Genomic DNA, 23,488 nt, shown 5'->3' on the forward strand with positions numbered 1-23,488 from the left:
TTGGGGACTTTAGCAAAGCTGAGTCACAATCTGAAAAGGTTCACCCAGTTATGTGTCTGTGGCATTTATGTATCCGGTGGTAATACTGGAAAACAAAGTGCTTAGGGCCACGGCCAAGACTCATAAAGTAGCTGTGTTCAAGAATCAACATACTGAACTAGGAGAATCAATAACACTATTTGAAATCTGAGTTCCTCTAGATGCCAATCATTCTGAACCTCAATGGATAAAGTGAGATGCCAAAACTATTCAAGAGGCAAAAAGCTACAAGTCCCGCTCATCTGATTGGAGCTATGTTTCATTGATATTTTGGAATTTATAGTATATTCTCTTCTTTTTATCCTATTTGATTTTCAGTTGCTTGGGGACAAGCAACAATTTAAGTTTGGTGTTGTGATGAGCGGATAATTTATACACTTTTTGGCATTGTTTTTAGTATGTTTTTAGTAGGATCTAGTTACTTTTAGGGATGTTTTCATTAGTTTTTATGTTAAATTCACATTTCTGGACTTTACTATGAGTTTGTGTATTTTTCTGTGATTTCAGGTGTTTTCTGGCTGAAATTGAGGGACTTGAGCAAAAATCAGATTCAGAGGTAGACGAAGGACTGCTGATGCTGTTGGATTCTGACCTCCCTGTACTCAAAGTGGATTTTCTGGAGCTACAGAACTCAAAATGGCGCGCTTTCAATTGCGTTGGAAAGTAGACATCCAGGGCTTTCCAGAAATATATAATAGTCCATACTTTAGCCGAGTTTAGACGATGCAAAAGGGCGTTGAACGCCAGTTCTACGCTGCAGTCTGGAGTTAAACGCCAGAAACACGTCACGAACCAGAGTTGAACGCCAAAAACACGTTACAACTTGGCGTTCAACTCCAAAAGAAGCCTCTGCACGTGTAAACTTCAAGCTCAGCCCAAGCACACACCAAGTGGGCCCCGGAAGTGGATTTATGCATCAATTACTTACTTCTGTAAACCCTAGTAGCTAGTTTAGTATAAATAGGACTTTTTACTATTGTATTAGACATCTTATGATTTTTAGTTCAACTTTGGATCATATTGACCACGTTTGGGGGCTGGCCATTCGGCCATGCCTGAACCTTCATCACTTATGTATTTTCAACGGTAGAGTTTCTACACACCATAGATTAAGGTGTGGAGCTCTGCTGTTCCTCAAAGATTAATGCAAAGTACTACTGTTTTTCTATTCAATTCAACTTATTCCGCTTCTAAGATATCCATTCGCACTTCAACATGAATGTGATGATCGTGACAGTCATCATCATTCCCTATGAACACGTGCCTGACAACCACTTCCATTCTACCTTAGATTGAATGAGTATCTCTTGGATTCCTTAATCAGAATCTTCGTGGTATAAGTTAGAACCCATGGATGGCCATTCCTGAGATCCGGAAAGTCTAAACCTTGTCTGTGGTATTCCGAGTAGGATCTGAGAAGGGATGGTTGTGACGAGCTTCAAACTCGCGAGTGCTGGGCGTAGTGACAGACGCAAAAGGATCAATGGATCCTATTCCAGTATGATCGAGAACCGACAGATGATTAGCCATGCAGTGACAGCGCATTGGACCATTTTCACTGAGAGGACAGGATGTAGCCATTGACAACGGTGATGCCTAACATACAGCTTGCCATGGAAAGGAGTAGGATTGATTGGATGAAGACAGCAGGAAAGCAGAGGTTCAGAGGGATGAAAGCATCTCTATACGCTTATCTGAAATTCTCACCAATAAATTACATAAGTATCTCTATTCTATTTTCTGTTTATTTACTATTATTATTCGAAAACTCCATAACCATTTAATATCAGCCTGACTGAGATTTACAAGGTGACCATAGCTTGCTTCAAGCCGACAATCTCCGTGGGATCGACCCTTACTCACGTAAGGTTTTATTACTTGGAAGACACAGTGCACTTGCTGGTTAGTTGTATCGAAGTTGTGACAAATTACGAATTAAGATTAGAGCACCAAGTTTTTGGAGCCATTACCAGGGATCACAATTTCGTGCACCAATACACATATACTGTTTTGACTCCTCTTAGAGGTTGTTTTGGAGTCAAAAGAGTATATATGTATATAGTGGAGATAATAAGTATCTAAGTAAGTACATAAGACCAAAATAAAGTCCCAAGAATTAAGGATCTTCGCTAATCCAGAAGTCTCCATCATGCCTCAACGAGGAGCCTCACGACCTGCATCTGAAAACCACAAAATCCGCATGGGTGAGAACCGGAGGTTCTCATTATGGTAACAGTGCCCACATATCTAACATGTAATGTCTTGGAAAAGCCGAAGGCAATCCTAGATCTTCTAACAGATAATCAAAGCTTATAAACAGACTAAAACATAAATGGAACAGGCAACTAGATAAAGATCTTCAATCTAACTAATAGTCCCCTTTCCAAATCCTTCGAACCTCCCAACCACCATCACCAATTTGATATCGCAAACACAATTATATCAACAAGGAAATGCACAAATAGGAAGCAGATACGACAATTAGACAATTAGCAAGTATTATGCAGTCAATTAGGCATTCCAAACAATTCACATATAATGCATATGATGTATGCCTGTTCTTGTGGATGATGAGTCTCATCTGTCGGTTATAAAGCCAACTCGACAAGTCCTGATAGCTAACCATTAGACTGTCCTTCTGTCGTGCATCCCCAACTCGAGCTATTCTCAATCATAATCATCAATATATATTCACAACACCCACACTGGTGTTTATCCATGGGGGCGAGCTCATCCGAAACTTTCACAGTGTCCGGCCATACTTACGACATAGGGTCAGCAGAGTATCGAGTCTCCAACTGGAGCACATGGTGGCTAGCCACTGCTTTCACCTAGGAAAACTCGTATCTCAGATAGTGGAAGTGCAACCTTCACATTTCATTCAATAAGCATATATGCAATCATACTCAGCCATAATTCAATAATAGCTCAGCCATAATTCGGCAATAACTCAGTCCTTCGGCTCATAATACAATCCATAACCAGCCAATTTATTAACAATCACAGCCCTTCGACTCATGGCATATATAGCACTTCCACCATCATCCTCCGTATCTCATACAATTATCTTTGATCATCATTCATCATTAATCCTCCCCTTACTTCATCCACAAGTTACCACATTTCCTAGTTTTTCCCCATCGCTAGGCATATCATACGGATTTAGGACAGAAGGGGTGAGAACGGAGGCTTAGAAGTCTGAAATCCGGTTTTGAAAACTCAAAAATCAGTTTTTGGTGAAAATGGGGTCACGCGTGCGCGTCGCCCATGCGCACGCGTTGAATGCTGAAAAAGGTAGAGTGACGCGTGAGCGTCGCCCATGCGCATGCATGGAAAGCAGAGAGATCAAGTGACGCGTGCGCGTCAGTCACGTGTACGCGTGGATGCGTTTTGTGCTCCTCGCACAAAACCAGCACAATACCCGCGCAACTCTTTGGATTTTCTACTGGGCACTTGCATCAATGCAGCGATGCATACGCGTCGGCCAGGTGCACGCGTGGGAGAGTAAAAATCTGAGATTGACACATGCGCGTCGGCCACGCGTGCGCGTGGGAGCACGACTTACCAAAAATTTTACTAAGTTAAAAAGCTGCAGAATTCCAGTTTCAAACCCTAAACTTCCGATGGGCATAACTTTTTCGTTTCAAATCATTTTCCATCCGTTCTTTGAACGGCATAAATATCTCGAATCCAATTTTATTTTTAAATAAGTTTGACACAAATCAGGAATCCGGAGACTAAGTTATACTCCGTCAAAGTATACCCAAAAATCACATTTTCATACAAACCCACAAAGTTCCATTTTCAAAGCAAATCAATTTCAACCTTTTTCAAAACCAACCAAAACTTATCAAAAATCAACCTCAAGCCTCCTCAACTCATAGGTTAACATTTTTATCAAATTCACAATCCACCAATCTACCATTTTAACCAATCTCAATCAAATAACTCAATTTCAAACACAATATCATGTCATATATCCTTCCTCATCCCAATTTCCAACAATACCATTTCCATCAACCATCAATACATACAATCAATATCATCCTCACCATCAACATGGTTTCACCCAAAATTCAATCTCAACCAATCATTAAGCATATATCACAACATGCATATCTCTCATGCATCATGCCATCAAAACATCAAAATTCATTAATCATGCACATAACCACACATTTCATCTCAACCAATCAATAACATCAATAGTTCAAATCCTATCTTAGGGTCTCTAGCCTAAGTTTTCACACCACATTACATTTTAGATACAGAAAACCGAAACCATACCTTGGCCGATTCTCCGCTCAACCCGGAACACCTCCAAATCACTTTTTCACAAGCTCTCAAGGCTCCAACACCTCCAAGAACAGATTTTTAACACACAAAAGCCCTTTATCCAAGCTTTCTAAGACTTCAATCAAGCTCCAACACACATATATACACTTTCTAAATCACAATACCACATTCAAACATACCCACTCAATACCCAAATATCATAAACCAATAAATTCCACTAGGGTTAAGAGTCTTACCACACCCAAGAATCAAGGAGACAAGATTAAGCCTCTCCTTCAAACTAGTTGGATCCTATAACATCAAAAGCTCACAAATCTCAACATTCTTCACCCAAAATTTCGAAATTAAGGCTGAAATTTCAGAAGAGAAATCGTGGCTTACCTCAAGAATAAAATTATGGGTTTTGTAGAGTTCGATACGGTGAACGCGTGGCCGTAAACGGTGTGACAATCGGAGCTCCGGATCAAAAGTTACGGTGATTTGAAGATCAAGTAAGGGTAAAAATTTTGGAAGAGTGTTCTTCCCCTTTTCCTTGCAATTTCAGCTTTTTAGGGTTTAAGGGAGGAGAGAGAGTGCTGAATAAGGGTTTTAGGTTGAGTTTGGTTGGGCCAAAGGCCTAATATGGGTCCGGTTGATTCGGTTTGACCTGTTCGGTCCAATTTTAGGCTGATTTCTATAAAATTGGTATCAAAATTCTCGTTTTAATTTTCTCTATCATATTAAATCATAAAAATTACATTTCTAATTTTCTAGAATAAAATTTAATTTATAAATTAATTAGTTATTAATTAACCGGATTTTACACCAACAACCTACATTAAAAGAATACTAAATCTAAATTATAAATAAATAACAAAATATTACAAAAAATTATATGGCTCTAAATTAAGATACTTTGAAAATGACTTCAAAGCCATATCTCAACTGGTCAATGCTACTCAAGTTTTTTTTGTTGTCTTTAATGCTACTTAATTTAAATCATCTGGTATCAAGACTTAAAAAAAAAATTCAAAACTTTAATATAATCTTATATATTTATAATAAATATTTATCATTAATTATATCATCTCTATTCACGATCAAAATTTTTATTCTATTACGTCTATTATAATTAAAGAAAAGGACAAATCGATTCTTGATTTTTTGGTCCGTCGATATTTAAGTTTTTGAAAATTTAAAAATACATTTAAGTCACTGACTTTTTCAAAATCTGAATATATCGATCCCTGAGTCTAATTTGTTCAATTTTAAAAATTCATTCATGTGTGCATCCGTATCAACCAGGTTAATACAATGGGAGTCACGTTTGTTTTTTCTGTTGGGTCTGACAGGCCCAAATAAACATGAAGGATTGATATGTCCAAATTTTGAAAAGGTGAGAAACTTAAATGTTCGCGGATCAAAAAATCAATGATCTATTTATCCTTTTCTCTTATAATTATTTTAAAATTTCAAATTATTTTACAAAAGATAATGATTATTTCAAATAAGTGTGTTCATGTAGGAACAGGTCTCTTAGATTATAGATAAACTATCAAACATTTCTTCTCAATTCATTATAAATAAAAATTATCTAATTTAAATAGAAAATATCAAAATAAAATAAATAAAATAGGTTTAATTATTCTGTCAGTCTCTATAATATCACTAAATTTTTAATTAAATCCCTATATTTTTTTATTTAATTAGGTCTCTATACCATATTAAATTTTGTAGCTAAATTCCTACCGTAACAAAAATATTAAAATTAATGAAATATTCTATTAAATTATATAGAATATTTAGTCAAATGTTAAATATATTCATTTTATTTAATAGAATATCCTATTAATTTCAATATTTTTTTCATGACAGAAACTTAATTAAAAAATCTAATATAGTATAAAAACTCAATTAAAAAAAAATCTAGTTAAATATTCAGTAAAATCTTAAACCAGAATTAATAGATTGAGATGGAACCTATTTGACTGTGGAGTTAGGATTTGGAGAAAAAACAAACTTGGAACAAGAGAAAAAAGACGGGGGAGATACATACTTGACCAAGATGGAGGAGAGAGGCCACGCGGAGATGGGGAATGAAGGCGAGGAAGGTGGCAACATTTTCAAAGAGTGGTGGAGCAGTGGAGGAGGCAGTAGTGGAGGGCAGGGTTCAACGAGTAGAGGATCCCTACCAAAGGGGACACGATTTTAACATAAAGTACTAGTTTAAATGACATAATTAAATAACAATGTGCACCATCGAAGATATTTTGTTAATGTATTGCTTAGTCCCCTAACAAACTAGAAGCATGTATTTGGTAAGAAAGGACATCTCAGCAAGATAAGACACAAGACTAAAATTGAGTGTGAGGCTCACCTTGGCAATGCCTTTATCTAGAAACGGTAATTACAAATTGGAATCCCACTTTTATGTTGTAAAAAATATTTAATGCCTTATTGCAAGAATCTTAACGGGTAATACATACTTCTTTAGTAAAGTTACATGTCTTGCATTATTGCAGCTTGTTGACATGCAAAGTCATTGTTTGTGTGGGAAACTGTTGGGTCAGTTTTAATGTGCAATAAAAGCTTACACATGATCAATCATAAGACTATGCATTGGGGTTACAGAATCAGGATAAATCTACGTGAATATGCAGAGTTGCCTTTATTTTAGTGCTTGTAAATAATAATGATTTAATTTTAGTATTAATTATACCAAATTAATTTAACAATTACATGTAAAGCTTTATTTGTTGATAGCTTTTTTTTTTTTCCAACTTTACAACACTTATATTGAATATTTTTTATCGAGTGAACTATCAACTTGATCCGTCTTTTTTTACGAAAGATAATGCGATTCCTACAAAAAAAAAGGGTTATTTGAACTTCTGTTCTTGATCTCTGTGAGACAATGTAGTTCTTCTGTGAGTTTTTCCATCAAGCACTAAGCGAAAGTTATTGATCTCACATGTTAAGTTGGTGAAGTAGATGTTAACTGCCAACGTGAATGATTAGAAAAGAACAGGACAAATTTGTCTCAAAACTTAAATTGGTCAATGATCTATTTTTCCTATTCATTTATACAAAATGACGTTGTTTTAAATTGGTAAGAAGTCTATTTGTCAGGACCTATTTGTTCTAAAAAATTGATATAATATTTTTTAAATTATTTTTTTCATTATATTAATATTTTTTAATAAATTTTTACATATATGGTATAACAAGTATAAACTAATTAATAAATTATTTAAATTTAAAAAATATTATTTATTATAGAACTAAATATAATAAATAATTCTCAATAAAATTTTTAAATACATAAATAATAAAATTAAAATACAGTTAATAATTTAGTAATAATAATCTTCGGAGATATTATTAGTTTTATAATCTAGATAATTTAAACAATAAAGTAAAAATTAATAAACACATTATTTAACATATTGTGTAATAATAATAATAATAAAAATAATTATATTCTTACTAGACTTTGATAAGCACAAATTTTTTTGAATAATGTATATTTTTTTGTGACCAAATTATATATATATATATATATATATATATATATATATATATATATATATATATATATATGAACACAAAGCAATCTATTAATATGATTTATTGTTATAAGGTTAGAGATTAATGAAATTTAGTAATATAAAAAATAATATAGATTAATTAAAATTTTTTGTACATTAAATTTAAGAATGTCATAATAATTAAAGAGCGATGACTTATGATAAACTTTAAGAGTTGCATTGTTTATATATATATATATATATATATATATATATATATATATATATAAAAGAAAAAGAATTCAATACGTAAATTTAATATTCAAAGAATATTCTTTACTAATCTTATTTTTCAGTTATTTAACCCCGTGTCTTACCAAGTTTCATATTAGTCAGATTAGTAAACATTTATATATTTAGATGCAACAATAAATTATTGTTTTTAACAATATATATATAAAGTGTTCAACTCTTATATATAACTAAAAACTAAATCAACAAAAACTGAATAACAAAGTAAAATCATAAATCTAATGCACCTATTAGCCTAGAAGTAAAATTATGTAAAAATAAAAATTTTTATTTCCATTTTAATGTTTTAATAATCTCAATAAATTATGTGTTAAGTGATTTTTGTGGTTGATTTAGAAGGTTGATTATAGCACATGAAAGAGTTTTTAATTTTCTAGGCTTAGAAAATAATAAATCATTATTTCATATTTGTAAGTTTAGAAAAATATTGAAAGAATCTGAAGAAATAAAAAAGGATATCAAACCAAATGAATGAGTAAAACTAAGAATAAAAAATTGATAATTAAGAGAGAGAAATACTTATTCAAGAAATATAAAAAAGTTGACAAGTGTTAATTTTATAGAGTTAGGAGAATAATTAAGTTTACTATTTAATTCTTCTAATTATTTTTTATTTATTTAATATCTATATTAACGTATTAAGTATTATTAATTAGTTTATATTTATTATATCATACAATAAAAAATATATTAAAAAAATACGAATATAATAACTATCACAAATCACAATGATAAAAAATTAATTTGAAAAAATATTGTATCAAAACATTTTAGAATAAAAGGTGAAATTTGAGTTTTAGGATAAATTGACCTCTATCATTTTCTATCTACACATGATTTAATTTTTTTTTAATTAAAGATAAGAAGATTCGAATCCACAATTTTTTAAATAAAAATAAAAAGACTATGCTATTTGAACTATAACGCATTGGCATGATCCAATCTTTATTGAAGCCATAGAATCATTCATTTTACATGGTTTCTCAGTATATTATTATATTAACGTATTATACCAATATTTAAGTCATATTAAAATTGATTTCCGAAGAATATATATATGTTTCAATAGTTAACGGGTGTCCAGGCCCAAAAACAACAAAAACTAACACCAAATTATTGTGGAAGATCAAACTCCAGATACATCACGGAAAAGAAAAAGAATGAGAAACGGTGGGCGACTTTGAAAGCAGCTGATGCCCATCTCTTGAACCTGTCCTTTCCTTGCCCAAGCGTCAGCACTCGCATATACACATTTCATTAGAATATCTAAACCATAGAATAAATTAGAATAAAATTATTATATATTTATATATAAATATATATTATTAAATTTATTTTTAATGTATATCTTATATTTAATATTTATCTTATATTAAGTTGACTTTAGTGACTGCACTTAACATGATTAAATTAGAATTTATATCATTTGATTACTAAAATATCCTTACAACAGAGTTGAATTATTTAATCCTTCATTCCGTTTCTCTACATAGTTCTTCATGTTTAAAAATCAAGAGTCGTAAAAACAAACCTAAACTAGCCATAATTCTGCATTCAATTAGTAGTTCTTAAATCTTTGAACCCTATTTAGCCATAATTGTAACCATATTCTGGACTTGAAAATGAGAATATATTAGTTTCATGTCAATCAGTGCTTCTCTTTTCGCTCTGCTGGGAGCCCGTTATTGCTATTGGCAAGATATTCGTCTTTGGCCCGCAAGAGACCAGGCAGCAGGCACGATAAATGGAATTTCCTTATCATCGAGAATGTTTGTTCCTTAAGATTGCAATTATGAATTATCATTCAACACTCAAGTTGCCACGTCCACATACACCAGTTACGGTCATACCGTGGTATATAAACCAAAACTAAATTTACAACATAGGCTTACATATAAGTTACAGCTTCACACATCCATCGTGGAAGAATCCTATCTTTAAAAAAAAAAAAACCAACAGTATCTCTAGAACAACTCGAACTCCAGATGCTCTCCAGTTGCATTATACTCTAAATACTTACCACCCTTGCTTTCTGGTGTCACATCAGAAACTCCAAAATCACAATACTCTGGAATCTCTGGTGGGAGACCACAACGAATTAAGGCCCAGTTGAGGCCATCAAAGAAAGGATGCTGTTTAATCTCAGCAGCACCTTTCTCTGATCCCAAACGGTTCTCAGGTTCCTTAACCAGCAACCCTCTTATCAGATCCCTCGCTTGGAAGCTAACAAATGGGCTGTCTGGGAACCTAAGACTCTGCAACACCACGTTCACTAGTGTTTCTTCATTATTGCAGCCTTTGAAGGGTGTTCTACCATATAAGAGCTCGTAAAGAAAAACCCCAAACGTCCACCAGTCAACTGCAGCTCCATGTCCCTCTCCTTTGATGATCTCAGGAGCCAAGTATTCATGTGTTCCAACAAATGAGTTTGATCTGGCATCGGTGGGCTCGGCCACAAGCTGTGGCAATGATCTAATCTGGGCTGCAAGATCAACTTTTAGTTTCCTTGCTTTTGCTGCTGCGGGTAAGAATCTAGGGCTGAAGCATGGAACTTGACAAGAGGGCTCAATGCAGAATGGCTCAATGCAACTTGGTTTTGTGGTAGGGCCAGAACTTTTTGCTGGTTCATTCTCGGAAGAGGATTGTAGAAGCGTTGGGCTAACTGCACACCTTAGTGAAAGGTCAAAATCTGTGAGCATAATGTGTCCATCTTCCCGGACAAGAATGTTTTCAGGTTTCAAGTCACGATAAACAACTCCAAGCATGTGCAAGTACTCTAAAGCAAGAAGGACTTCGGCAACATAAAACCTGCATGGATAAAAGACAGATGATCAATGTGCAAGATTTTTGTTCAGGGATGATAACTTCAACAAAATCATATTCAAAATAGCTATTGAAGCAAGTTGCATACATAATAACTAATATATAGAATACATACGAAACATTTGTGTATTTGCATCAACAAATTAATTCTTTTGACATTTGCTAGTCAAAGAGATATTTCGAATTTTGTCAACAAAAGGCTGTGTAAAAAGAAAAATAGCCTCTAGATTTTACTAAAAAGATTTATTGTAGAACTTGTTTATTTTCTCTTTTGATCTTATTCATGAAACAGAACAACAGTATATGTAGACAACGAGACATGGAGGGAAAAAACAATATATTTCCAATTGATTTTACTACTTTTTCATTCCAGTAATTAAGATGACTTAAGAAAGAATTATATATAATGATAAGGAAATAAATCTAATCTCGAAATGAAATCAAAATGACTGGAAGAAAAAGTCAAAACATCTTTATTTGGTAGGTGAATGGAAATTAAAAAAAATCTCAGAAACACTAAACAAAGTGACAATCATTGACAGACCACAGCAAAGGGGAATGCTGTCAGGTAGAATTCAGGATGTAGTGGTGGTGTAAAGATTAGGTAGATGAAAGGGGATGATTCCATTCCTAGCACAAGCATGGCCGAAGGAAAAACGCAGGCAGAAGCATGTTGAATTACAGTAGATAACAAAGATGGCAATAATTAAAAAACAGATCACGAGCAAGATATTGTTATCTACTCTAACTGTTTTAATTCTATCAAATTTACAAAAGGAATAAATTGTCTATCCAGAAACAGTGGATAGTTTCCAAGTGACCACGAAACATAGATGAAGTGAAACAAATTACTGACGCTATTTCTTAAGATTTATAAGCAAAACAAACAGATTTTACAAGCTACATAAACAGCAACACTGCAGAAAGCATTAAGAATTAATGCAACATATAAATTTATGGAATCATATTTGATATAGCATACATTGTTATATTTATACAGAAGAAACATGTCAAAACCTTGTCACTACAGTAAACAGTTATGCATGTCAGAAGTCAAAAAACACAAATTAGTACAAGAATATTGCATCACTTTGAAATGATATAAATTATGAAATTGAATATAGGTTTGTACTAGGAAATACTTAGGCTATCACATCATTCGTTGCGCACTAAAGTTAAGCAGGTGAATTTTTTTCATATAACCTTACAACACAAAATAAAATGCTTATATATTACTGGACTCTTTTCTTAGGATCGTACCTTGCTGCTGTCTCTGAAAAACACCTACTAAGCTGCTTCTGACGTAGAACGTGAAGATCTCCCCCTGGACAATACTCCATAACCAGGCATGACAGATTATCTGATGTAAATTGTGCATACAATGTGGGAAGAAATGGATGATCCAGCATGCTTAATATTTCTCTCTCAGTTTGTGCCCTTGGCATCTTCTTCCGCCTTGCCAAAAACTCATTATCCATGACCTTGATAGCAAACAAGCAAGTTGTGCCAATTAGTTCAGCAAGATATACTGTCCCAATGTCCCCACAACCAAGTTTCTTCAAAAGATTGAAATGTCTCAAGCCCAAGACTCCATACTCCAAATGAGCACGTCGTACGGCTTCCCACCTAAAATCTTTTGACATGTGAGGCCTAGTTCCACAACTTGAGCCACTTGCATTACTTTCGCCACTGGTGCTTGTGCTACTACTGTACTCACCTTGGCTACTTTTTGAACTTTGTGAAAATTCAAGTTGGTCTTTCAACTTAGTGCTCTTTTTCACGTTTGCAATCGGTCTGCCTTTGTTACTGTTAGTTGATGCCAGATCAGGTTTATCTGAACCATGGTGCTCTTCACCTGAGTTCACCACTTCAGGACTGATGGAGTCCAGTGTTGTGATATGGTGGCCTTTTTCTTCACTTGTATTCTCTAAAGCACAATGACATCTCTCGCAAATCATTCGAGTTAGAACAGGAGCTGGCTTATTATTCACTTTATTGGTTGAAGGATTGCACAAACCAGAGCCTGAACACTCCTTTAGCTTTTTCTTACTCAAATTCTTGCTCTTGAGGACTGATTTGACTGCACGGGGGGTATGACATGACACTTTGTTTACTCTATAGCCATTTACAGAAGAAGATGAGGAAGATGTTTGCAATCTACCTTTATGCCCATTATTTGATATAGATGGTTTATTTCCAACTTTTTTAGGAGAAGAAACAATTTTGGATGACTCCAATTTGCTTCCAGTTGTGGTACATGGAGATGGAGAGGGAGATGTTGGTGGTTTTTCTGATTGAACAGGCACCACTTGCCGTGAGTGAACCCCAACTTTACTTGATGAACATGCCAAATCAACTTGCGGCAATGAAGCCTTAGAAGTATGTTGAATGGTTGCAACAGCAACTTTAGGAGAAGATCGAATGATCTGGCTTGGTGAAGTGATTTCAGCACCTTGATAAGAATGAGATGTTTTCTCCATCGAAACTGACTTACTTTCTTCTGGCACTAGGGATATTTCAATTCCATTCTCTTTATTTTCAACCAAAGGAGGGCCAGGTAGACTGGTTTCAGCTACAACTGAATTGTACAATGTTTGTATCTTCCCAACCTCTGATATTCTTGGAGAAGCTGTTGCTTTTGATAATCGTTTCATAGCAGCCATTTCTGATGCCTTAGAAATACAAAGGTCTCTTAAAGCCTGCTTCAAATTCACAGGTTCAGATGTCCCAACTCGCGGGGACCGAGAAACACCCACTGTGATGGGCTTTTTCAATGCACTTTTCATCTTAGGGCTTGTACCATCTTGTAAATGGCCCAAGTCTCTTGATGAAGATTTAAGAGTAATTGATTCAAAAAGCTTATTAATATCGTCGTCCAGATTGTCCTTGTAGCCCAGTTTCAGCACCGGAGGCTTCTGATTTTTCTCAGCTATGCTACACCCATTATTGGACTGATTACTTGCTGTAGTTTTCCCTGTATTTAGCTCGTCTGTTGCTTCAACTATTTCAGAAGTGCCAGAGAATGAACCCATTGCAAGAGAAATCGTTCTACCAGTTCAACTTCTCATAGTAAAAGTAACAAAAACAGTTTGACTCACAATGCTCGAGTGACTAATTCATTTCACCTGTATGTCTGTATCAGACACCAATGGTCACAACTAAAGGAAGGCCAATAACGGTGCGCAAATCCAACACTTCTTCCTCCAAAACCAGATACAAAAATTCGGTATTGTATCCACTCCTTTTACCAGATATGAAAATTCAAACCCCTGCTATAATGGCGAACAGTTGAAAGCATCAGCAAACCAAACGAACACCTAAAATATATATTCATTCAACTCATTCATATTCAGTAGGACATTGTCAAATTAAGCAAATAAATGGCAGTTCCCTGAATTTACAATCAATTTGCTTCCCCAAAATAGGCCACAGCAAAACCGAGGCAAAAAAGAATTCAAAATAAATAAATGATGAAAATGAAACTAAAATACACACACAGGGAGAGAATTATAAATCCAATTTAACTAGGATGTACAATCCAACGCAATTAATTTTATTTTAATAATTCATACACTAGAATCCAAGACTGTAATTTGTAGAAGACACAAACCCCAAAATATTAAGTTCAAAAATCTAGTTCACAGATTCAAAGCACAAAACACCACTGTTGTCAGATTGAGAGGGTAACGATAAGAAAATATATACAAATAAGCTGAACATGTTAGCATTGAAATAAAGCATAACAAAAGAGAGTGGGATCGGAAAACAGAAGCGCTACCAGCATGTGGAAGAAAAGGCCAAAGAGAGATATTAACAAATTGAAGCTGAAGAAGATTCAAAACTCGAACAGTTGGAATTCGGAGAAGATGAAAAAACCCTAACTAGGCACGCATTGAGGAGATGATGGAGAAAATCTGAGGGAGATAGAGAGAGAGAAAGGAGGAAAGGAAGAGAGAGAGAGCGAAACGCCCAACGTTTGGAATATGTTCAGCAGTGTCACTGCCACTACGCACTACTGATTCTTTTGTACAGACACTGCCCCCACCGTATGTCAAGAAAAATACAGTATCCAGTATAAATTCAAAAGTTGTCATTATAAATTTATAATAATAATTTAGTAGTATTGAATAAAAAAAATAGTATTAGTAAATTCATTAAACTTAACTCGCTAAAACTTTTCTAGTAATACAAGTTTAAGGGATTTGAATATTATATAAAATACAAAAGAAAAACTTAGTGGTATTTATATAAAATTAATAATTAAAAATTATTAGATAATAATTTAATTAAATTTATAAAATTACTTTTTAGTTATTAATTTTACATGAATACAGATTGTATATGAGTTTTCATTAACTTTAAACTGACCTGAAATATTATTTTTGAATGACAGTATATGTTACATGTGACAAATTTTATTTTCTTTATTTTACATTAACAAAAAGTTGTGGAAGTAGACGCAAAATTTTGCCCTACTTTACTAGGATTTTTTTGGGTGCTCAGTTAGAGTTTTATAGAAAATATCCTAATTTCTAAATTTTGTTTATTTTCTTAGTTCATATTGTTCTAACTCATATGACAACTTCGTCTGCTTCACAAACTCATAACCATGATCCTAGTGATAATGTGATAATCATGATGACCATATTGTTCAACTCAGTGATGAAAATATTAAAAAAGGATTACACAAGTATTTAAAAAGTTTGGTCGGTAGACTATTAGCATATAAAAAGTTTAGCGATGAAACCTTAGAGGCTACACTTCACACTATATGGTGACAACCAAAAGGATTTAAAGTCCTAGATTATGGGGGTAATATGTTCTAATTCTTTTTTAATAATGAAATAGATCTATTAAGGGTGGAAAAGGGGACTCTCTGGACCTTCAAAAATTACATTCTCAACCTATGTAGGTGGCATGAGGACATTCAAATTACTGAAAGTGAATTTTCTCGTGTCCCTATATAGGTATAGTTTTGGAGTCTCCTGAAGCTTTATAAGGCGAAGGACTTGGGCAGAAAAATGGGAGAATCTTTTGGGTGCTATTTTGGAGGTTAAATTTTTCACGATAATAGGAAAGGAGGAAATGGTGTTGAAGGTTTTAGTGGAGTTAGATGTGACAAAGCTGCTGAGGAGAATGATAAAGATAGCAAGAAGTAATAAAAAAGTGATAGAGATCAAATTAAAGTACGAAAAAATTGGAAATTTCTGTCACTATTGTGGTTTTCTAGGGCATGAGAATCGCTGTTGCGACAAACTCTTAGGTGATACGGCGCAAGGGAAGGTTGTGAAAGAAAAATGGGGTGCAGGGTTGAGGGCAAAACAATTTGTTAAAAGAATTATTGTTTCCACAGAAAATACTGAACCTAATCCAAGGAGTGCTATAAGAACCCGAGTTTTTTACGCAAAAATATTTTAATAAAATAATTTTAGTGTCCGGAATAGATTCAAAATTTAGAAGTTTTAATTTGAAAATATAAAGGTGAAATTTGGTTTAAATGAATTTTTCTGAGTCAAAAAATGTATTTTTCTACGAAAGACCGAGAACCGACAGCTAAACCGGTTCGAGTCTGTCCAGTACTGTGTTTTGAGGAAAATAATGTTTTGGAAAATTGGTTTATTGTTTTGAAAGGACCAAAAATAATTTAGAATTGAAAACCGGGCACTAATCTTAAAGGTTTTGGCCCAAAGTGGGTCAAACGGGCTAAAAACGCTAACAGGTTAGACCGGGCCGAAACTGGGCCCAAGGCCCAACATATATAAGTGGGTTTAATGAGCAACTCAGCTCATTTTCACCCTCCAAAGAGTGAGAGGCACGGTTTTGGAGAGAAGAGAGGTGAGGGTGGGTGGTACTATTCACCTCCACCTTCCGGAAGCCATAACTTTTGATCTGGAGTTCCGATTGACGAGCCGTTTGTGGCCACGCGAAGCTCTGAACAAGCTCTTTCTTTCTATCTAAGTTTTTCTAGTAAGAACTCAAAGCTCACTCCCCAGTTCTCTGCCCTAAGTTTCTGCACGTTTTTGGTTGGGGTTTTGAGCAAGTTTTGTAGTTTTGCTTGTTTAGGTGATCTCTAGTAGTGGGTAATTGTTAGATTTTACCCCTAATCTCGTTGGGTAAGGTAAGGTTTCACTAAACCCTTGTGTCTAGTTGTTTTATGTATCTTAGGTTTTGGTTTTGGTGATATATGTGTTGTTAGTTTGAGCTTTGGTGTTTGTTGGAGTTGGTTGAGGCTTTGGATCAAGTTTGGAGGTTTCATTTTGGTGTTTGGAGCATTTGAGAATCGACCAATGTATGATTTCGGTTTTCTTTATATAATATGTAATGTTTATGGACACTTAAGCTAGTTGACCTTAAGATAGGATTGAATGTTATTGGTGTATGAATAGTTAAATGTGAATTGATGTTAATTGTTGGTGGTATTGGATTAGTGTGGTTGAGGATGATTATTGAGAATTGTTGGTTTAATGAGTATTATTGATTGGTGTTGTTGATGTGGATGGATTGATGTTGTAATGGTGTTGTGTAGAAGGAATTGGAATAATAATAATAATGATTATATGATTTGGTGACGATTGTTGGTATTTAATGATTGTGAAGGTTGATGATGAGTGTGTGATTTATTGTTGTTGACGAGGGTTTGGGAATGTTGTTGATATTATTGATGATGATAAATGGGGATTAGTTATATGGGTGAATAATGAGGATTATGAAAATTTAGGGTAATAAGTCAATGTAAAATGTTGTGGTGGTTTGGAATAAAGGATATTGATGATTATGATGTGTGATGATGATTTTTGGATATTGAGTCTTGTGGTTGATGTTATGTTAAAGTTGATGGATTACTGTTGATGTGTAATGTTATTGAGAGTTGTTGGTATTGTTGATAATTGATGATAAATTGTGGACATGGTATTGATAGATGAGGAGAATTAGGATTGTTTGTGATGATTTTTGATTGTTGGAGAATAATGATTTGATAGTGTGGGATAGTGTAAATGGGAGATTATTGATGGTTGAGAATGAGGAATGAGTGGTATGAGCTTTTGTGTTGATTTGGTATTATTTGGATTGTGAGTAATTTGGTTTTGAAATGAGAGTTTTGGTAAAAGTAAGTTTTTAAGGTTTTTGGTAAAAATATATTTTTGGTGAACTTTGACGGATCATAACTTGAGCCTCAATTTTCAAAATTGGTTGGGATTTGCTTTAAATTAAAGTTCATTGAAAACTCTTCAAATTAATATAAAGTTTGTAAAATTTGGATTTCTGTAGAGGAATTTATGATCATTCAAAGTTTGGTGTCAAAATCTAAAATTTTGCAGAGTTGCAGAATTTTGTGATTTCTGGTATGTGCGCATGCACAACCCTGTAAGATTTTAGACCTGTGCGCACGCACAGGCGGGGATGGGCATGCTGTTTGCAGCGCTAGCACAGCTTGTGTGCGCACACACCAATGAGGTTTTATAACCTGTGCGCACGCACAAGTTGGTAAAGTTAATGCCTGTGCGTACGCACACCTCTATGCATACGCACACCTCTTAAAAAATCTTCTGGGCGTGCGCATGCACACCCCTGTGCGTACACACACGTCCTGTTTTATAAGTTAAACTTTGTTTTTAAACTATTTCACTTTTCCAACAAGATTGTATACTTCTATGACACCATTTTAAGACTCTTGGGCTTGTCTTTGGGCATTGGAACATGGAAAAGGTCCTAGGAGGTTTAATGTGGGTTTACTTTGAAAATTCAGAAAACGGAGGCCTATGTTTCTGGAGTATTGAGGATGAGCTTGGTGATGCACGGAAACTTGTCTCTCAACAAATTTCCCTCGGCAAGTATACCGAATTGTCGTCAAGTAAAAACTCACAATAGAGTGAGGTCAAATCCCACAGGGATTGATTGGTCAAGCAACTTTAATCAGAGGAATGTTCTAGTTGAGCTAAGCAGAAATTGAGTTGATATTTGCAGAAACATAAATGGTGGGAAAGTAAATAACAGAAAGTGTAAATGTTGGAAATAAAGAGCAAAATGTAAATGGCGGAAAGTAAATTGCAGAATCTTAAATGGGAATTTGGGGAAATGAACATAAAAATAAATGGCAGAAAGTAAAGAGAATGGGTAAGATTAGAAATAGGGGATTCATTGGGCTCAGGAGATGTTGTATTCTCCGGATCAAGTTCATTATCATCTCTTCCTCAATCAATGCATTCATTGATCTCCTTGGCAATCTTAAGTGATTGGATTCCAATTCTTTGGCAACCTAATCTCTCAAATCTTGATCAATAGCCAAATATTTGGTCTAATTGCTCATGAGAAAAGATGAAGTATGGTCACTGATTATACCACATGTATTCCCAAATCAAAGTGTTAGTAGGATTATATGTCACTATATCCATCCAAACCCCCAATTTGGTCCAACATGAGAAAGCATTTCTAGCATGATCTCTTCATTCCTCTTCCAAGGTTCCGAAGAGATCCAAGTATGAATAGCTTCTTTTCCAAGACAACTACCCAATAGGATGAAGATTGAAAGCTTTCTAGTAAAATCAAGAGAAAAGAAAGAAGAAGAATAATGAAAACTATTATTGATCCATCAAATTACAACAGAGCTCCCTAATCCAATGAAAGGGGTTTATTGTTCATAGCTCTGGGAATGGAAAGCATAAATGAAAAGTACATTTTCAAAATAAAACTAGAAGTTGCAGAGAAAGTAAAATATACAGAGTGTAGTTCTCCAAAATTCCAAGAGCTCCCTACTAGTTCAAAACTACTCCTATATATACTACTCTTCTGATCTTCTAGTTGGCTCTTCAAGTCTTGGATATAGACCTTTGGATCTTTAGTTGAAGCAGTTACAGTCTTCAGTGGGCTCAGCTTTGCTTGCAGAAAAAGTGTGAGTTAGGCATGGACGTTAGTTAGGACGTTAGTGGTGTTAACGTTAAGTGAAAATGTGGGTTCGAGAACGTTAGTGACGATCACCTTTTTCACTAAAGTTCCAAGCCAAAAATGATCCATGTTAACTTCAACGTTAGTGGCACTAACGTGACCACTAACGTTGCCTCTTGGTCCTTCGCAAACGTTATTGGCATTCACCTTTTCCAACAACGTTGCTTATTGCCCCTTTTCCCCACGTTAGAGTTCATGTTAGTATAACTAACGTGACCCTTAACGTGGGCATGCCTAAGTTTCGAGAGCGTTGGTGACACTTACCTTTGTCACAAACGCTTCAAACGCCCCTTCTTCCCACGTTAATTGCATTAACGTGACTACTAACGTGGTGGTGATTGCCATCTCCAACGTTAGTGACAAAGGTGAGTGTCACTAACGTTGGCCCATCATTTCTTTCCCCCACGTTAGCTTCCACGTTAATGTAATTAACGTGGCAACTAACATGGGCAATATTGGCTTAGTCCAACGTTAGTGACAAAGGTGAGTGTCACTAACGTTGGCGATTCCTTGCTCCTCCCACGTTAGAGTTCACGTTAATGTAATTAACGTGACTCTTAACGTGGCCAATTGTGCCCTTTTGGAACGTTAGTGGTATTCACTTTTACCACTAACGTTGGAGCTTCCCTTTTCCTCCACATTAGCTTCCACGTTAATGTAATTAACGTGGCCACTAATGTGGGCTATGATGGCTTTCGAAGGCGTTATTGGTGATCATTTTTTCCATTAACGTTGCAAGCTAGCTCCCATTCCACGTTAGTTGTCACGTTAGTTAGACTAACGTGGCTACTAACGTGGCTCTTCCTTGCTTCCTTTGTCCTGAAATCAAACAAATAAAGTGCATCAAAGCTTTGTTCTAAATCATGAGATCATGCATCATCTATTTTATCATTCAATTCATGCATAATTCTCATAAAATCATGTAAAGTTCATAATGTTTGCTTGAATCATGATGTAAGTGAATATCTACCCAAAAATTGCTTATTTACTAAGAAAATGCATGAAACTATCCTAAAATAGTAAAGAAAAGGTCAGTGAAACTGGCCAAAATGCCCTGGCATTACAACACCAAACTTAAAGCTTGCTTGTCCCTAAGCAAGTACTGAAACATAAGAATGATGAATGAAAGAACAAGAGAAATAAGTTCTTATTATAGAAGTAAAGCTCTTGGTTTATGGGGTTTCATGCATAGCAACTTAGGTTCATTCCTTTACTGGTTTCCAGGTCCTTATCATGCTCTTGAATACTTGCTTGATTGCATCCTATGAGATCCTTATTTTTTTGATCCTCCCTTTTTTTCTTAGGGTTTATTGCATCCTTAGGCTAAGTGCTCTGTGAGAGGGCAACTTTTTAAAACAAGCTTTCAGCCAACACTCCCGAACCAGTTGGTTCAAGGTGCTAGGTGTTGAAACACCTCTAAGGACTTACCCCCTCAAGTCTCTCTCCCTCATACATGCACACCACAGGCACATGGTTTGTTATTTTCTTTCCTTGAGGCCTTGGTATCCAGCACCTCTTTGGGTTACTAAATGTTCTGTAGCAAGGTTGCTCTTGATAGTGGATTTTCAGTTGATAATCCCGGGTTAGTTAACCCAAGTTACCAAGTGATGAAGCACTCCTAAGAACTTATTCATCCAAGCAGATCCTTGGTACATGATCACCACAGACACATCCCTCAAGATTTAAACCCTTGGTGCCTAGCCTTATTTCTTATTATTTCTTTCTTTTTCAAACTCTTATTGTTTTTTCTCTTTTTCTTATTAGGATCTTGTTGTTTAGTTAATCTCATAGAATGTGCTTCAAGCATGTTCTTCAGTACACATAAGTGCCCTCATACCTTATAGGTGATCCAACTTAGCTAATCTATTATCCCACCAGCAACCTTGAGAACTTACTCTACCATATGAACCCTACTCTAGTTTCTTTCATAACATTCTCTTTCATTAAATTCAAAGGGCAAGCATACAAGTAAGTAGGATGAAAATGAAAACAGGTAACTTGGACCAGCACACATGTGACAAAAGCACGGGAAACAAACATTAAATTCTAGTGATTTAAACTAAAGAGTAACTATTAATCAGGGGCACATTCAGACTTCCAATTTGAGCATTGCCAAGCATATGGAATCAAGTAACAATACAACCTTTTGGTAGTGCCTTCTAGCTATCCTTTTGTTGTCATTATCCATAGCTTTTGCATCCTTCTTCGCCTCCTTGGATGATGGTGCACTGTTTTTTCCAAAATATTGATTGAATTCCTGCAAAGTTATTGGAAGTTGCTTGTTCCCAAAGCACTTGAGAAATAGTTAGCATGCATGTATGCTTGTGAATTTCTGAACTTAATCTGGTGTGTGAACACCAAACTTAGTTCCTTGCCTAATGCAACAGATTGAATACATGCAGAGAACCTCATGTGCTTTTATTAATAAAATGACTATGAACTAGAAACTAAACTATTGTTAAGTGGTTTCCCTGATTGGTTGGGGCTAGCAACTTGCCATTGAAGAGGTGTAATATGATTCTAACTGAAATCTTTGGTGGAACACCAAACTTAGAATTACACATTCACTCTTGGATTGTTTTGGTGTGCAACACCAAACTTAGCTCCTCACAATACAGGGAAAACTACTTGTAACTTTTATTGAAATGATCATGAAAAGGAAACTACCTTAGGTTGGGTTGCCTCCCAACGAAGTGCTCTTTTAGCGTCGCTAGCTCGACGATTTCTCCATTAGTTGAGATGATACTTCGTTTTGGGATTTTCCCCCATGTGCCCATGTAGTGTTTGAGCCTTTGTCCGTTCATAGTGAAAGCCCTCTTTGAACTTTCCTCCATGATTTTTATGTGTTCATATGGCGAGACCTTTGTGACAAGAAAGGGTCCTGACCACCTTGATTTGAGTTTCCCAGGGAAAAGTCTCAATTTGGAGTTGTAGAGGAGCACTTGCTGTCCTTTTTCGAAGTTCCTGGGTGTCAGATTGAGGTCATGTCTTCTCTTCGCCTTTTCTTTATAGATCTTGGCATTTTCATAGGCTTGAGATCTAAACTCCTCCATTTCCTGCAGCTGCAAGACCCTCTTTTCACCAGCAGCAATGCTATCAAAATTTAGTAGCTTGAGAGCCCAGAGGGCTTTGTGTTCCAGCTCCAATGGTAAATGACAGGCCTTTCCATATACCAGTTGATATGGGAATATCCCGATTGGTGTTTTGAATGCCGTTTTGTATGCCCAAAGAGCATCATCTAGCTTCTTCGACCAGTCCTTTCTTGATGCTCCTACAGTCTTCTCCAGAATCCTTTTTAATTCTCTGTTAGATATCTCAGTTTGCCCACTTGTTTGGGAGTGGTAGGGCATGGCAACCTTGTGTTTCACCCCGTATCGTAAGAGGAGAGCTTCTAGTGGTCTGTTACAAAAATGGCTCCCTCCATTACTGATGAGTGCTTGGGGGACTCCGAACCGGCTAAAGATATTCTTTCTGAGGAAGTTCATAACCACCTTGTTATCATTTGTTGGGGTTGCAATAGCCTCTACCCACTTGGAAACGTAATCCACTGCTACCAAGATATACTTGTT

General features: G+C 35.3%; 1 protein-coding gene across 3 annotated transcripts; it reads right to left on the minus strand.

The window, feature by feature from the left end:
* Window positions 1-9,923: 9,923 nt before the first annotated feature.
* LOC107648825 (serine/threonine-protein kinase D6PKL1) lies at window positions 9,924-14,987 on the minus strand. Of its 3 annotated transcripts, none has more exons than XM_016352641.3 (3): window positions 14,755-14,987; window positions 12,237-14,245; window positions 9,924-10,961 (listed from the first exon to the last, which is right to left on the minus strand). In XM_016352641.3, the coding sequence occupies exons 2-3, from the start codon at window positions 14,006-14,008 to the stop codon at window positions 10,118-10,120; spliced, it is 2,616 nt and encodes an 871-aa protein (XP_016208127.1). In that variant the 5' UTR covers window positions 14,009-14,245; window positions 14,755-14,987; the 3' UTR covers window positions 9,924-10,117. The 3 variants fall into 3 exon arrangements, with proteins under 3 accessions (XP_016208127.1, XP_016208126.1, XP_020960207.1); XM_016352640.3 differs by having other exon boundaries at window positions 12,237-14,248; window positions 14,755-14,974; XM_021104548.2 differs by having other exon boundaries at window positions 12,237-14,293; window positions 14,755-14,974.
* Window positions 14,988-23,488: the final 8,501 nt, after the last annotated feature.

This window comes from Arachis ipaensis, chromosome B6, assembly GCF_059453495.1.
Source record: "Arachis ipaensis isolate K30076 ecotype BB chromosome B6, ASM5945349v1, whole genome shotgun sequence".
NCBI classification, from domain to species: Eukaryota; Viridiplantae; Streptophyta; class Magnoliopsida; order Fabales; family Fabaceae; genus Arachis; species Arachis ipaensis.